The sequence below is a fragment of the Dioscorea cayenensis genome, unplaced genomic scaffold (assembly GCF_009730915.1).
Source record: "Dioscorea cayenensis subsp. rotundata cultivar TDr96_F1 unplaced genomic scaffold, TDr96_F1_v2_PseudoChromosome.rev07_lg8_w22 25.fasta BLBR01000432.1, whole genome shotgun sequence".
NCBI classification, from domain to species: Eukaryota; Viridiplantae; Streptophyta; class Magnoliopsida; order Dioscoreales; family Dioscoreaceae; genus Dioscorea; species Dioscorea cayenensis.
The window spans coordinates 156,453-172,085 of record NW_024086823.1 but is presented as its reverse complement, the minus strand read 5'-3'; the positions used below and the strand labels follow the sequence as shown (position 1 = coordinate 172,085).

Here is a 15,633-nt window from a genome sequence, read left to right as displayed (position 1 = left end):
CAGAAGATCAAATGACTTGGAGGTCATTGGGTACTCGGATTCATATTATACTGGCTATCTTGACTCTCGGAGATCAACATCTGGTTATATTTTCATGTTGCCAGGTGGTGTTATCTCATGGAGAAGTGCAAAATAGACTTTGGTTGCTACTTCTATTATGGAAACCGAGTTCGTTTCATGTTTCGAGGCGAATTCCCAGGGTATTTAGTTGAGGAATTTCATATCAGGGCTTAGAATTATTAATTCTATATCTAAGCCATTAAGGATGTATTGTGATAATTCTGATGCTGTGTTTTTCTCTAAGAATAATAAGAGTGGTAATTGAAGTAAACAAAGTTGTTTATAGATCATGTTAAACATATTGGACTTGGTCCTTCTTTATGAACAATTTGTATCACTTTAGTATTAAACTCTCAAACATTTATTTATTTATTTATTTGTCTTCTCTTTAAGAGTATACATTAAGTTTGAGAATGACAATTATTAAGTCTATGTATTATTATTTTGCGTGTGTTGGACCCCAATAAGTATCTGACTTATTCATTATGATAAAATACCATATATAGGTTTTGCATTAAAGAGAGAGATTACATCGTAATGCATGAAAGGTGATACTCGGTTATAATGATGACTTACCGCAATGATTCGCGTAATTTATTTCTTTGATGTAGATATATGGATTTATGGGTTAATGTCATTGGATATTAAGTTACCTATGATAAAGTTAGACCAAGTGGGAGAGTGTTAGTTTGAGTTCTATTCTGAATTAACTTCATGATGATATTAATCCACCCTGAATTCAAATTGTTTAAAGTGGTCCATGACTTTATCTAATAGGAGTTCTAAGTTAACCCTAATTGACACTTTGGATAATGATATACTTAAGTTTAAGTGGAGTTAATCCTTTGATGGTAAGGATTATTTATAGGATAGCACCAGGGGTCTCCAATCTATCGTTCTTGCAAATACCTAGCTCCATCAGTGGGAGAGGACGGGATATATTGGAAGAGTCCCCGGTTACTTCAAGCGTGGACTTAAGGCTCTCGTCATCTTCAACAATTTGCTATGGCTGGAGGTAAGTAATCCTGCTTTCGCATATAATATACGACATAGATATCGTAATTAAGTTTGATGAAATCTAACATTGTGCAGTATGACTTTGGTGAGCAGTTACATGACATCTAGGGTTTGAACCTGGCAGCAAGCGATGGCCGAGGTGTTGTGTTTAATGATGAATTCTATCCCCTGCATGGAGGAGATGGCTAGGAGCCAAGCTTTCTCATTACCAGTGATGCTATAAGAGAGCTCATATCCATGAAAAGAACAACGAGATCGATAGCAGTGGTAGGCAGTGGCGGCAGTAATGGCATCAAGCAACGGCATGCAGTGGTGACAGTAATGGCATCAAGCAATGGCAGCAGGCAGCAACCTTGTTCGATGATAATGAACGAAAGACGGCGATCTTTCTCCTTCTATAGATATATATATAGATATATGTTTGGTCTAAAGAGAAAATGAAAGGACCTTCTTCTTCTTCTTTCTTTGTTAGTTTTCCTCCCTTCGATCACTTCTAGTTCTTTTGTTGGTTCTCTCTTCTCCCTGTTTTTCATCAGATCCCTATCCTTTTATAATATTTTACCTGATCTCTCCACATAACGACGATTGTATTATCGTAGGTGGTTGTGTTGCACATGGGGAACCACGACAACCACACCCTTATATTCTTTTTAAAAAAATATATATATTTTCATTTCTTTTATTATTATTATTTTTTTATTTTTTATTTTTTCTTTATTATTATTAGCTTAATTATTATTTTAATTATTTTTAATTATTTAATTATATTTTTTAGGGAAAATTAATTATAACTCCTTCAAAGTTTCAAAACATCCCAGACAGACCTCAGACATTTGAATTTGTTAGACAGTCCCTCCTTTTTCTGATAGTTTATTTTTCATTTAATGCATGTTACTCTATTAGTTTATTCAATCTTACAACATGTACTTCCCGCTTAAAATTATGGGTTTCCGCTTAAGATTTTTAGGTTTAGCTTAAGATTATGGGTTTTCACTTAAAAACATGAGAGGTAATTCTGTCAACATCAGCTACTTTTATGTCAAAATCAACCACCTTTATGTCAAAAAGCTCTGAAAAGTAACTTGTCAGAAAAAAGGACCCTATGCGAATACTCAAAGTCACGGGGGTTTTTATGAATACCTTAACTTTAGAGGGACTATTTCTTCATTACCACTATTTTTTATTATTATAATTTTTTTTACTTTTTTCTATTTTTCTTTATTATTATTACGTATTTTTTAATAATATTTTTTTATTCGTTATTATTATCATTATTTTATTTATTTATTTTTGGTTGATCATGGGGCGACCACGACCCACACCCCCACATCTTTTTATTATTTTTATTATAAATATATATTATATATTTATATTATATTTATCTTATTTTGATTTGATTTTTTATATATATTTTATTTTTATCAGATTATTTTATTAAAGGTTTTATTATTATTATTTTTATCGAATTTGATTTGATTTTGTTTTATTATATTTATTTTTTTTATCTGACTTGATTTTATTTCCTTTATTATATTTTTTATAATAATTATATATATGTCTCGTGATTTGTGCTCTTGGCTAATCTTGAAATTTAAGTATTTTAAATCGCCTCGAGATCTGTGTACTTGGATGATCCTGAGATTTAAATATTTTAGATCGTCTCAAGATCTGTGTTCTCAGATAATAATATTTTAGAACACCTCGAGATATGTGCCCTTGATTGATGTTGGGATTTGAATATTTAGAGCATTTCGAGATTTGTGCTATTGGCTGATTGTGATATTTGAATATTTAAAATTGCCTCGAGATGTATGCTCTTGCTTGATCTTGAGATTTGAATATTTTATAACACCTCGAATTTGTGCTCTTAGCTGATCTTGTGATTTGAATATTTAAGATCACCTCGATATATACTGATCTTTGGATTTTGAATATTTAAGATCGCTTCCAAAATGATGCTCTCGGCTAATCCTGAGACTTGAATATTTAGATCGCCTCGAGATCTGTGCTCTGGGCTAATCCTGAGATCTGAATATTTTAGATCGTCTTGAGATTCGTGCTCTCAGCTGATCTTGAGATGTGAATATTTAATATCACATATCTCACCTAAATTAGAAAAGAGAGATTGTTTATTAAAATGATGATAAACAGCTGAAGAGATTATGTTGGAATTGGACATAGGCAACCAAACCTAGTGATTGTTGGAGTCATGCTCAATTGTGATTAAATTGTAAGTAAAATTATCTGACAAGTCTCTAAAAATAGTGGAAAGTTCATTATGATACCAATGATCGCCCAAAACCAAATCAGTGATATTAATATAAGCAAGATCAACATTCATATTAATGTATGTGGGCTTGAGAGCAACAAGAATATCATAAATCCAAGGATCCCAGAGGAAAGAGGTAATATCAGGATTCACAGAAGTAATTTTACAATGATGCTTAATGAAATCTGCTGAATAACATAAACCTCGAAAGAACCAAGAACATTTAGTAGGGATGTTGCCATGCTAGAAATTAATTCTCCCATATTTAACATTTAAAATATCAACCCAAAGAGTATTTTCATTATTCAAATATTTGAAAATGTGTTTGGCCATGAGCGAATGTTTGGCAAGAGTAAGATCTTTGATACCCAAGCCCCCCTCAGACTTACCTGTCAATAAAGATTTCCAACTCACGTTATGGATGCCCTTTCTATTACCATTCCTACTCCAAAAGAATTTTGTAACAACTTTAGATATATCAGAGAGAATGGAATCAGTTAGAGGATAGACTAAGAAGGTATAGACAGGGATAGACAAAAGATAGAGTAAATAAGGATCTTTTTAGCAGCATTGGAAAGATGAAAATTAACCTATTTGGAAGTGATACGCTTAACCTTTTCAACCATTGACTGAAAGACATGAACATTAAGACGTTTGGGAGAGATTAAAACACGAAGGTACTTAAAAGGGGAAAAAAGCTTGGTTGAGGTTTAAAATAGAACAAATGCTTTTGATAACATGTTTGTTAAACCACGAAAGGAACAGAATTTGAGATTTAGTATAGTTTGGACATTGCCCCGTCAATTTAGAATAGATAGTCATGCAAAGTTGAATATTTCTGGTGGCCCTACGAGAGGCTTGAGAAACAATAATTAAATCATCAGTGTGCATAAGGTGGTTGAAATTATTACTTAAACTAGGATTAAAACCAGGAATCAAATTATTATGTAACCCGAAATTAAGTATAGTAGTGAGGGTTTGGGAAATCAAAATAAAGAGATAGAAAGAGATAGGATCACCATGAGGGTTGGACAATGCTATTTTGGAGATTGTTGAGAGTGTGAGTCGAGAGGTAGCGGTTAGACAATGCTATTTTGACTATTTTGACTATGAGGGTTGAGAGGGTTAGACAATGCTATTTTGGAGAGGGTCAAATTATAAAATTAATAATAATAATAATATCCTATCTTATTTTAATTTAACTATAACAAATTTTGACTATATCTCATATTACAAATTTTCAGCCAAAACGTAAATAAAATATTATAATAATATTAAATATTTATAATTATAATATAATATAATATAATTATAATTAAATAAATTAAATTAAATTATCATATTCTTTGTCATTGCCAAGAATGTTAAAACAAACACAATTATTTTAAACTCAAAGATAAATGTCTACATCTTTATAGAATTACCAAAAATTACATCTTGACTATACTTTGTGTCAAAAATAAATAAAAAATGAAAAGAAAATGAAAAAGAAAAAGAAAACCCTTACATGATCAGCAACATGGTATCAGTTTTTCCTCTTCAAAACTGGCATTGTAGATGAAGCACAAGTTTTAAGAAAAAAGAGGAGGAAATAGAGATTAAGATTTGGAAGATAAAGCAGCATCTTCTTCATCAACAGGAGGTTGTACTGTGGGGCTTGTGGAAGAAGTGCCTGGATTCTGACGGATGTATTTTTCAATAACCCTCTCTTTGTTTTTGTTCCACCAATCTTCAACTTGTTGCTCACCAAACCTTCTCTGTTACACATCCATAAACAAACATACAGATAAAAATAGGTTAAGATATATGAAAAGAAAAAATAAAAAATCATAGGCATTGAATGATATGGTCTTGTGACGTTCACTAAGGTATACCTTTTGATACTATGTAACCTTGCAAAATTCGTAATTGCATATGAACAAGAATATTATATGCAAAATGGTAGGTATATGTGAAACAATCTTTGATTTTAGAGGGGAATATGAGCAATTACAAAATTTTCAAGAATGTATATATATGGCGCTGAGGTTTTGCAAGAGTATAAATAAATAGTATTCAGATAGCTAGAGCATATCTTTGCTGTGGAATGTAAGTTGGAGCGTAACTAAAATGGACCCTTTTAAATATTTAGTTCCATCAGGAAACAAGAGTAACATATACTCCATGCTCAGATTGCTCCAAGGTTTCAGTTCCTCCATCATTGCCAGGCCTTGCTGGAGGCATCTTTGGTGACCTTAAGACATTTTCTGTGCTTTGATGAATGGGATTCTTCCTGGTACTAGTATCAGTGACTGGCTTGTTTTCAATCTTATGATCATAGACATAAGAAAATCCTTCACTAAGTGTATGCGAGTGAGCAACCTCGAAGGAATCCAATATAATTGAATAAGAGAATTCTTATGCTCAACTTTCATTGCTTTTCAAGAATGACTCCGTTTGGATATGAATGGCTTTTAGATTGTTACTGATGGAGCATCACTTCCTTAAATTTCAAAATCCCAAAAACAAAGGAAAAATATGTGAAGTTATTTCTCTCAACTGTGTGAATCAACTAAACCCATACAACACTAAGAGGTTGATCGAGCAAAAGAATATAAAGATGTGGTAATTCTCAAGTCTCAAATAATGGTGACAAATTTGTCAAAGGTATTCCTCTATAATCAGATCAACCAGTAGAAATAGATGAGAAAAACAAGCTGAGCTAGGGTTCTAGGATCAATTAAACTACAAAAAAATGTTGGGATGTGGACCACACATCATATAGGGATATAAGGATATATGGACACAAGTTGTGTAGACGTACACAAATAATATTTATAATTGTGTATATCTTATCATATTTAATTTTGAATGGACCCAATTGTGGTGATCTAATTAAAGTTTTAATAGAGTCCTAATTATCTAATTTTAAATGTGTGGATTTATATACTAATCATATGTTGTGTAGAATTCCTGGGGGCAAAATTGTCAAGTCTATGATGGGCAGACTTGTAATTAGCCCCATAAAGATTTCTTATAAATAGGGTGTGGTCCCTAACTGAGCACGCAACAATCTGAGATTCAGAATTAGGTTTTTCTCTTTTAAGAATTTAAGGATTTTTAAAGTTTAAATTTGAAATTTATGTAAAAAATAATGATGCGTGTCTAGCTCTTTAAACACATACATGACCCATATATGAAAGCGTGTAACACGGGTTGACCCGTTTAACCTGTTTAACCCACTTAATATGTAATTGGGTCGTATAACACGACACAACTCATTTAACCTTATTTTACACAAAATTCATGACAACAAACTTGAATTAAATCCAAATTATATTAGTTAATATATAAGATAATTACATATAAACAAATATCTAGTCTTCGTAATTATTATTAGAATAAATAATTTTCTTTTACCATTAACCAATTAAATAATTTATTTTAATCATCCTATTTAATTTATTTGGAAGATAGCAAATTTGTTTTAATTTTTTAAATTAATGATTTTATTTAAAATAATATCTACTGAGTAAAAGTGTCATGTCACTTTAATTACCATATTTAAATACTTTATTAACTATTTTATTTAATTAAATCTATGTTGGGGCAAAAATGTTATTTAACTTTAATTATTATAATGTAATAGGTATATTAAACAATTCTTGTTAATTATTATTTATTTTCATTATTATAATATTTAAAATACTCAATTTATGTTCAATATAATTATTTTAATTATTATAATTAGTTATTAAATTAATGATTATTATTTAATTGAATCTAACTAGGTGCAAAATTGTCATTTCACTATCAATAATTTATTTAATTAAATATTTACCAAGTAAAAGTGTCATTTCACTTTAATTACCATAATGAAATATTTTTATTAACTATTTTATTTAATTACATAGCTGCAAAAATGTCATTTCAGTTTAATTATTATAATGTAATACGTATATTAAATAATTCTTATTTAATATAAGTAAAAAACAGGATGCTTACATGTCCATCGGACAGTTTAGAAAGTGGCTGATTGTCAGTTGTTCGACTTTATTTAATCTCATAAATCTGGTAGGACGTTTGTTCCGTGGTACCCTAAAAGTCTTAGTAACTTGTTTGGTCGGTACCACTGCCTGTTCATCAATTGATGCCGTCTCCGGTATTGGTTTTGGGATGACAACTGACGCTTCATCAGTAGTGTCAGTTGATGGTTTCGCACCTGTCGACGGAGACGGTTTTGGATTCGGGGAGTCAGTGTGGATGTCCTCCACATTCGGTACTTCATTATGAGTTGGTGGGTTAGTGTCGATGTCCTCCACGTTTCCTAACTTCTCATCTGAAGAAGGGGGCAGATCATTTCTCAAGGATGTTAGTGATTCAATTGTAGAGACCACATCGACATTTTCGCCGACATTGACTGGTGGTACAGCGGGTGGAGATAGCTTCGCCGGTTCAGAGCAGGAAGGAAATGGACAAGATGACACCAGTCCAGAGTGGGAAGGGACAGGGGATGGTGGCGCGGGTCCGGAGGGGGAGGAGATTGGGGAAGATGGTGCGGGTCCGGAGGGCGAAGGGAGTTGGAATGAAGGATCGGGTGTGGAGGGGGAAGGGGGTGGGGATAGTGGCTTGGTTGCGGAGGAGCGAGGGAGTGGGGATGGCGCGGCAGGTGCAGATGGGGAAGCGGGTGGGGATTGCTTGGCTGGTTCGGAGAGGGAAGGGCGTGGGGATGGTGATGTGGGTCAGTCAGACGAAGTCGGTCCATTCCTATGAAGGTCGCTACCCTTAGACATCCATGCCCGCTTTCTGTGGCCCATATTCAATCAAATCCTCAACATAATCAAGATCAAGTTTTAGAGCACAAAAGAAATCATCATATAGTTCTCTAATGAAAAAACCATTCAATATAACAATGAAAAAATATTAATAGCCGTGCTGACAAAAAATCCTATCAAAACATGAAGAATCACTCACATAACAAGATTGTTGGAACTAGATTCACTGAAAAATGAGAAGAAAAGAAAAACAAGTGTTTGATGAAATGCCCAGTAAAAACTTAAGTGTTTGTAGAAATGCCAGAGGGTCTTGTTTACTGGGTTTTCTTGGTCAAGCACTAAGAAAGAGTCTTCTTTTTAACGGGTAATTATCTTGGTTGAGCACTAACCTTTGGGAATATTTCAATTTGAGCACCAACATTCACCGGAAAACCAAAAAAGAAATATTTACTAAACTATCTTCTATAATAATTATACTATAAAATATGACCCACAATTATTTCATTCATCTTTTTAAATATTTGCATTATATATTTCATTAAAATATATATATTTAATAAATCTTAAATATAATTAATAAAATAATTCACTAATATATTTAAAATTTATATTTAAAATAAATATTTAAAATAATAAAAATATGTGAATAATAATAAATGATTATATCATGATTAATAAAAGTTAATTAAATAAACATTTTTTATTGGAGATACTAACCCCGACAACGGGGTTAGTAACACCCGATCTAGGTGTTACAAACCCCTCCTCCAAGATTTTTTATTTTTTATTAACCCCAGCATTGGGGTAATTAACCTCCCTTTAGATTTTTTTTTTTTTTAAAATTTTGATGTGTTTTTTCATACAGTGTGATGATTATAATTTTTTATCTCAAAATAAAATTATCTTAATTATGGTTATTTGGAATTTAATTTTTAAATATGGTATTAAATAATTAGTAGTAATTACGGTGGGGATTTGATAATTAGCACAAAGCAAAAAGAAATATTTACTAAACTATCATCTATAATAATTATACTATAAAATATGACCCACAATCATTTCATTCATCTTTTTATTTATTTGCATTATATATTTCATTAAAACATATTTATTTAATAAAATCTTAAATGTAATTAATACAATAATTAACTAATATATTTAAAATTTATATTTTCAAAATAAATATTTAAAATAATAAAAATATGTGAATAGTAATAAATTATTATATCATAATTAATAAAAGTAATTAAACAATACATTTTTATTGGAGATACTAACACCGACATCAGGGTCAGTAACCACGATCCCGGGGTTACAAACCCCTCTTCCAACATTTTTTATTTTTTTTTATGTTTTATATTTTTTTAACCCCCAGCATCATGGTAATTAACCTCCCTTTAGATTTTTTTATTTTTAAAATTTTTATGTGTTTTTTCATACAATGTGATGATTATAATTTTTATCTCAAAATAAAATTATCTTAATTATGGTGATTTACAAATTAATTTTTAAATAGAGTATTAAATAATTAGTAGTAATTATGATGGGGATTTGGTAATTTGCACGACATGGAAGGACTAATTAGACACATTGATACTAGATCCCATTTCATTGGGGGACTGATTAGTGAAAGAGTTATCCAATTGATACATTGCAATACAGACAATCAAACTACTGATGTGCTTACAAAGGCCCTACCAGTTGACAAGCATGAGAAATTTAGAGATACGATGGGTGTGAAGGTCTTCTGAGTAAGGGAGTGTGTTAAAGTTATAGAAGAATACTCTGAAGACTCTCTGGACAATAAGAAGAGGTTGTTGTCAAGTTTTCCCGTACGTTCATGTGTTGTGCCCAATAGGTTAATTTTTGACTAGGTCTCTACTGTCACACCCACCCCTTCTACCGAGGTAAATATGGCACCCATCAGTTAAAAATTTTTTTTTAACTGGAAACTGATGTCCTCAAAAACCAAATCAGACTTACAAATCACAATTTATATTTTTACACCAACTACAGGTTCAAATACATAAATATAACAAATATAATTACTCTAATTTGCGGGTACAACCGCTACAAGATCACGACATCAATAAATAGGAAGAAAAAAAGGACCCACTGCAGTCTTGGACTCAACCTTGCCTAGCTCTAAACTCGATAAGGCAATCTAGGGTCCTGCTCCTGCAGCTACAGCACATTTAGTTGGTCAATAGTGGCTCAATAATTTTAAATAAGTAAATGTAGTGTACATAAAGCATATAAAGATCAATTTTAACAAATAATTTCAAAACTCTCACAAAGACCAAAATTTTGGTAAAATACAACTTTAAAGAGCTTTTGAAACTTAATTTCATCACAAATCAACATTAAAATCAATTTTTCCAAAAATCCAAATTATTGTGAGAGACTGCTCTCCTAAGAGTGACAGCTGGGCTTCACCCCTCATCACAATTCAAAATAACAAGTAATATAAAAACAATCCTCAAATCCATAGCCCGAAAACTCCCCCCGACTTAGCCGTCATCACGACTAGGTTGGGAGCCGCCAAGGTCTTCATAACCTTGACGTTGGTCCATCGGTCCCATGTGGTGACCCCGGGATCCCGATGTATCATCCAATCAGGGCTCTACGCTCCCACCTGATCTGGACAAATCAACACTCAGGTCCACCACGCCACCTCTAAAGGCTGGCCCGTGGGAACCCACTACTGCAGTAGTCGGGCCTTAGCCCGCCGTCACCATCCAAACCATCATATAGACATAGCAATAATACAATCGGTATAAATCATATCACAAGATCCTTATCCAGGACTAGCATTCACATCTCGGAAATAAACATTATTTTCCACAAAGCCAATGCCAAAAGTATAACAATACATAAACCAGTAAAGTCCAGATCCATAATACCATTTCTATACTAGGAATGAAAACAAATTCCACAAACAATGCCGATAAAACATTTTAATATGCTCATATGGTTTCACAAATCATTCCAAATCAAAGCATGTAACCATCAAAAATAAACACATGAACTAAATAATTAAATCATATTACGTGTATTTCACTATTTGAAAATACATATAATTATACAAAATCATGTATATCAATACGATCATCATGGCAAATCAACGGCAAATAAATAAAAATAAATATAAGTATATTTCAACAGTATAAGCAATTAAACATAATAAAATAAAATAATTAAACCATCATTTCCAAAATACTAGCCATTAAATAATTATTTCAAAATAATAACAATAATTATCCAATAATTTAAATAATAGCCACTATCAACTCACCTGATTTCCCTTAGGTTTCTTGCTAGACCTGGAACTCCCTCCCAAGACTGAACAACACCTAACAATATATCATAATAAAAATAAATATAAATATCACAATTAAACCCAAAAAAAATACAATAAACCAATATCTGACTCTCTAATTGACCCACTCACTCCAATCGGTTAAATATTTGGCCCACTCACTAGGTTTGGTTGCCTAAGTCCAATTCCAACAATAATCCATTTGCTTATGTTACCAAATGGATTAAATCCATCTATTGCCAACCCAAGACGGACATTTCGATAATCTTCTGCAAACCATGGGAACTCCTCATCTAAGTGCTTCCAAGCCTTTGAATCAGCTGGATGTTGCATGATAGTATCATTATTAACGCGTTTTTCTTTATGCCATCTCATATCAGTAGCAGTCTTCTTTGACATAAATAATCTCTGCAACCTTGGTATGACCGGAAAATATCTCAACACTTTGTGGGGAATTTTCTTCCCTTTTCCATCATTGATTTTCCATCTTGTTGTGCCACAAATAAGACAATCTTCCCGATCTGCAGTGTCTTTCCAGTACAATGTACAATCATATTTGCATGCATGAATAGATGTATACCCTAAACCCAAGTCTCGCAATAAATTTTTTGCATCATAATACGACCTAGGTAGTGTATTGGCTTCAGGCAAAGCAACTTTCAACAATTCAAGTAACATGTCAAATAATTTATTGCCCCATTTATTATAAACTTTTAAATGGAGCAACTTCACAATAAATGACAATTGTGAAAATTGGGAGCATTCAGGGTAAAGGCGTTGTTGAGCTTCTTTTAATAGTTTCCCAAATGCATCCTCTGTTATTATGTGGTTGACAAAAACACCGTTGTCAGTTGTACTCTCCAAATTATTAATAAAATTACCAAAATCATCTAACATGTCATTGATACCATCATCTTCTTCCCTATCATTGTAAGACATATCACTGGCATCAAAATCATTTTCATTCTCACCACCATGTCTTCCATATGTATAGTTAGATGGCTCTCCATGATGAATCCATATCGTGTAGAATGTATCAATCCCTCTGAGCAATAAATGCTCATACACTTGACCTTGGTTTTTTTTATACACATTCAAGCAATCTATACATGGGCATTGAATATCACAGTGACTACCCAATTTCTCTTCCACAAATTTCATAAAACTTTTCACTCCTTCGACATATTGAGATGACCATTTTCTAGCATGCATCCAACTCTTATCCATGTTTCTATAGATTAAAAAAATAATTCATTTCAAAAAATATATATAATTAATAAACAAAAGAAAAATGAGACACTCACATGTATTTTCAACTATAAGATCATAAATTAAAATGTTAGTGCCTCCCAAAACAATTACAAAAATAATGTGATGCTTAACTAAACAAACAATGAGAATATGAAAAAAAAAATTATACTATATATATATATATATATACATAATTCACAAATAAAAACACTTGGGAAAAAAATTTATGAAAATCACAAATAAAAAATTTATGTATAAGGTTAAAAAATTTCAGTCATTATTTTCTAAAAAGAGAAAAGAAAGTTTATGAAAATATAATTGATTTACTCCAAAAGTTAATGAGAAAATAGTTTGAAATGGAAAAAAATTGAAAAAAAAAAAGTTAGAAATAATAAAATGGGTGATTTTGATTATTTATTTATTTACTCAATTTTGGATAAGAACATTATAACAAGAAAGTTTCTAGCCTCTGTCTTCACTTTTGACTTGTCAACATTAGTCTTCAAATTCTTTGAGCAACATAGACTTAGTTTGGGTTTCACTGAAGAAAAATCATTTATGGTTTATTAACATATACCAACGTGCAAACCATTGCAATCAATAATTAATTAATTGTGTTTTAATGCAAAATTAACATGCTCTATTTATACTTTTATTGGAGATTTAATGCAGTGAAGAAAACTAACCTTGGAATGGAAAAGAGGATGCTCTGCACAAAGGGAGCTTAAATGTAACAAACCTCTTGATGATACAAAGTAAACAAATCTCTGTGAAAAATCTCACTTGATGGTTCCTGATATCCAAATATCACAAGTCTAATGAATTTTGAGCTTAAAACTCAATGATGTGATGATTTCTTCTACAATAGATGTAGCTTATTTTAACGCATCTATCAAAAGCTTGAACAATCCATCAAAAGTTTGAATCAAGAGATCTATGAATAACAACATTGAATTAAGACTAGTATATTTTCAAACTCAACATCACAGTAAAAGGGTACATCATAAGTTAAACATATTCCAATGTCTCTATTGCATTCACATGGAAAAACACATGGTGTCCAATACTAAATATGCTTGGGCTGGACTATTATTAGGTAAACCAAACAGTAATCCCAATTCCAATCTCAGTCAATGTCACACTAATCAATTAAGCAAACTTATCATATTACTCAAAGGAAAATGACAGATATGAAGATTTGCAAGATTTTAGAATAGAAAATGGCTATGTTAACTATATGTACATATAAAATCATTGTTAGATAACACATCAACCAATACTGAAATATTAAAATACTAGTATAAACTAGAGAATTAAAAAAATTTAATATGTGAGCATTTCTCTATTCTAACTAATGATTAATGGAAAAGACATTCTTGAGAATTCAAACTCCAACATAGTCTATAAAACTCCCAATGATTTGAAAGCATGGGAAAACAGGTGACAAATTTGTCTCATCTAAACTCATGCACATACGAATTTCATATGTTTGGAATTCTCATTGATAAGGTCCATTGCTTTAAATGCTTCTATTCACGCATGCATGCATTGATGCTCAATTTCTCTTTGCTCATAAATAAGTATTCATTTATTTCTCTTTCTACAGTGAGAGAGAGTGGGAGTGAGAGAAAGAGAGATGCATTGTTTCATTGATTCACACAAGGCCTCCTCCTTAACTAAATCAAAAAGCTTTTAATGTAATGAATTGTGGTCCTCATAGAGATATAGAGATAGAAGAGAACTAAAAGGCTTCAAGATTATTATTAAAGAACTAGGGTCCACATTATAGCATCTATGTTACTTGACAGAAGCATGTGGAAGACAACTGGAAGTATCTTATACTATCACAAACAAAGGACATAAAAATATATAATCAGCCAAGCTTAGCACGGACAAGACCCTGCACTTAGACTTTTGACTAAAACATGTAAATAATCAAGAACAATGCCAACATGGAAGACCATACCTATCACTTCCACTAAAGTAATCTAATAAACCAAGCAACAAAATAAACTTGAGAAGTGGGACCTCATTAGCATCAACAAAATAGGATTAAAATGAGAAGCATTGCATACCTAAGCAAACAATTAAAATCAGCATAAAAGAGATGAAATCGGAATTGGTTACTGCAGCCAAGAGCTTCCCATGCCAAGCAAACTCCAAAACCTAAAGAAACCCTAAAAGAGATGAAATCAAATCTGATTTTGGGGTAAAACAAAAAAGATATTCATAAATGTAGCCACTCACTAGTAAGTGATGTAATGATAAAATCCTTGGAGAGCAAAAGGAGCACAAAGGGATGAGAGATTGAAAACCTTTGAAGAGCAAAATGAGTACAATAGGGATGAGAGATTGAAAACCCTAGATTTTGGAGAACAATGAGCAAGAGAAGAACAAATATCTAAAGAGGGCCAAAATTTAAAAAAGGAAATTTATTTATTTTAACTTTTTATACATTATTTTTTTAAGTGAAATAAGACTTTTTATATTATTTGGAACAGCATAATATAAATAATTTGGATATATATTTTTGCTATTTGTTAGATTTAATTTTTTTTTTAAAAAAAAAGATATGAATTCTTTAAAAACTAGATCATGGGCATGCAACTTTATTTAAATATTTTAGTATAGTTTATAAATTTATATTATATTAAACTATTTTTTAATTATAATATTAAATTATTGATTGATATAATTATATTTAATTCAATATAGCATATTACAAAAATAAATGTCAAAATTTATAATAAATTAGGTTGTTATAAATTTAGAATAATGAAAATGAAAATTTTGAAAAGCATAAAAATATATTAATGATGATGAGGTTGTTCAACATATAACAAACATCTTTTCATTATAATATTAACTCATGGTGTTACTGGATCTATTCTTTAGTATACCTTATGATGATGATGATGTGTATACCTTATTATTATTATTATTATTATTATTATTAATGCCCA

General features: G+C 31.3%; 2 protein-coding genes across 2 annotated transcripts; one reads left to right on the top strand and one right to left on the bottom strand.

The window, feature by feature from the left end:
- Positions 1–7,636: 7,636 nt before the first annotated feature.
- LOC120254383 (spore wall protein 1-like) lies at positions 7,637–8,098 on the top strand. Its single transcript, XM_039262487.1, has one exon. It carries the CDS (start codon positions 7,637–7,639, stop codon positions 8,096–8,098), a length of 462 nt encoding a protein of 153 aa, XP_039118421.1.
- Positions 8,099–11,560: 3,462 nt separating this feature from the next.
- On the bottom strand, positions 11,561–12,646 carry LOC120254382. The gene has a single exon (XM_039262486.1). The coding sequence runs from the start codon at positions 12,644–12,646 to the stop codon at positions 11,561–11,563; it is 1,086 nt and encodes a 361-aa protein (XP_039118420.1).
- Positions 12,647–15,633: the final 2,987 nt, after the last annotated feature.

Coding starts and splice junctions, on each gene's coding strand:
- LOC120254382 (XM_039262486.1), bottom strand. CDS start 12,646: ATGGATAAGAGTTGGATGCATGCTAGAAAATGGTCATCTCAATATGTC.
- LOC120254383 (XM_039262487.1), top strand. CDS start 7,637: ATGTCCTCCACGTTTCCTAACTTCTCATCTGAAGAAGGGGGCAGATCA.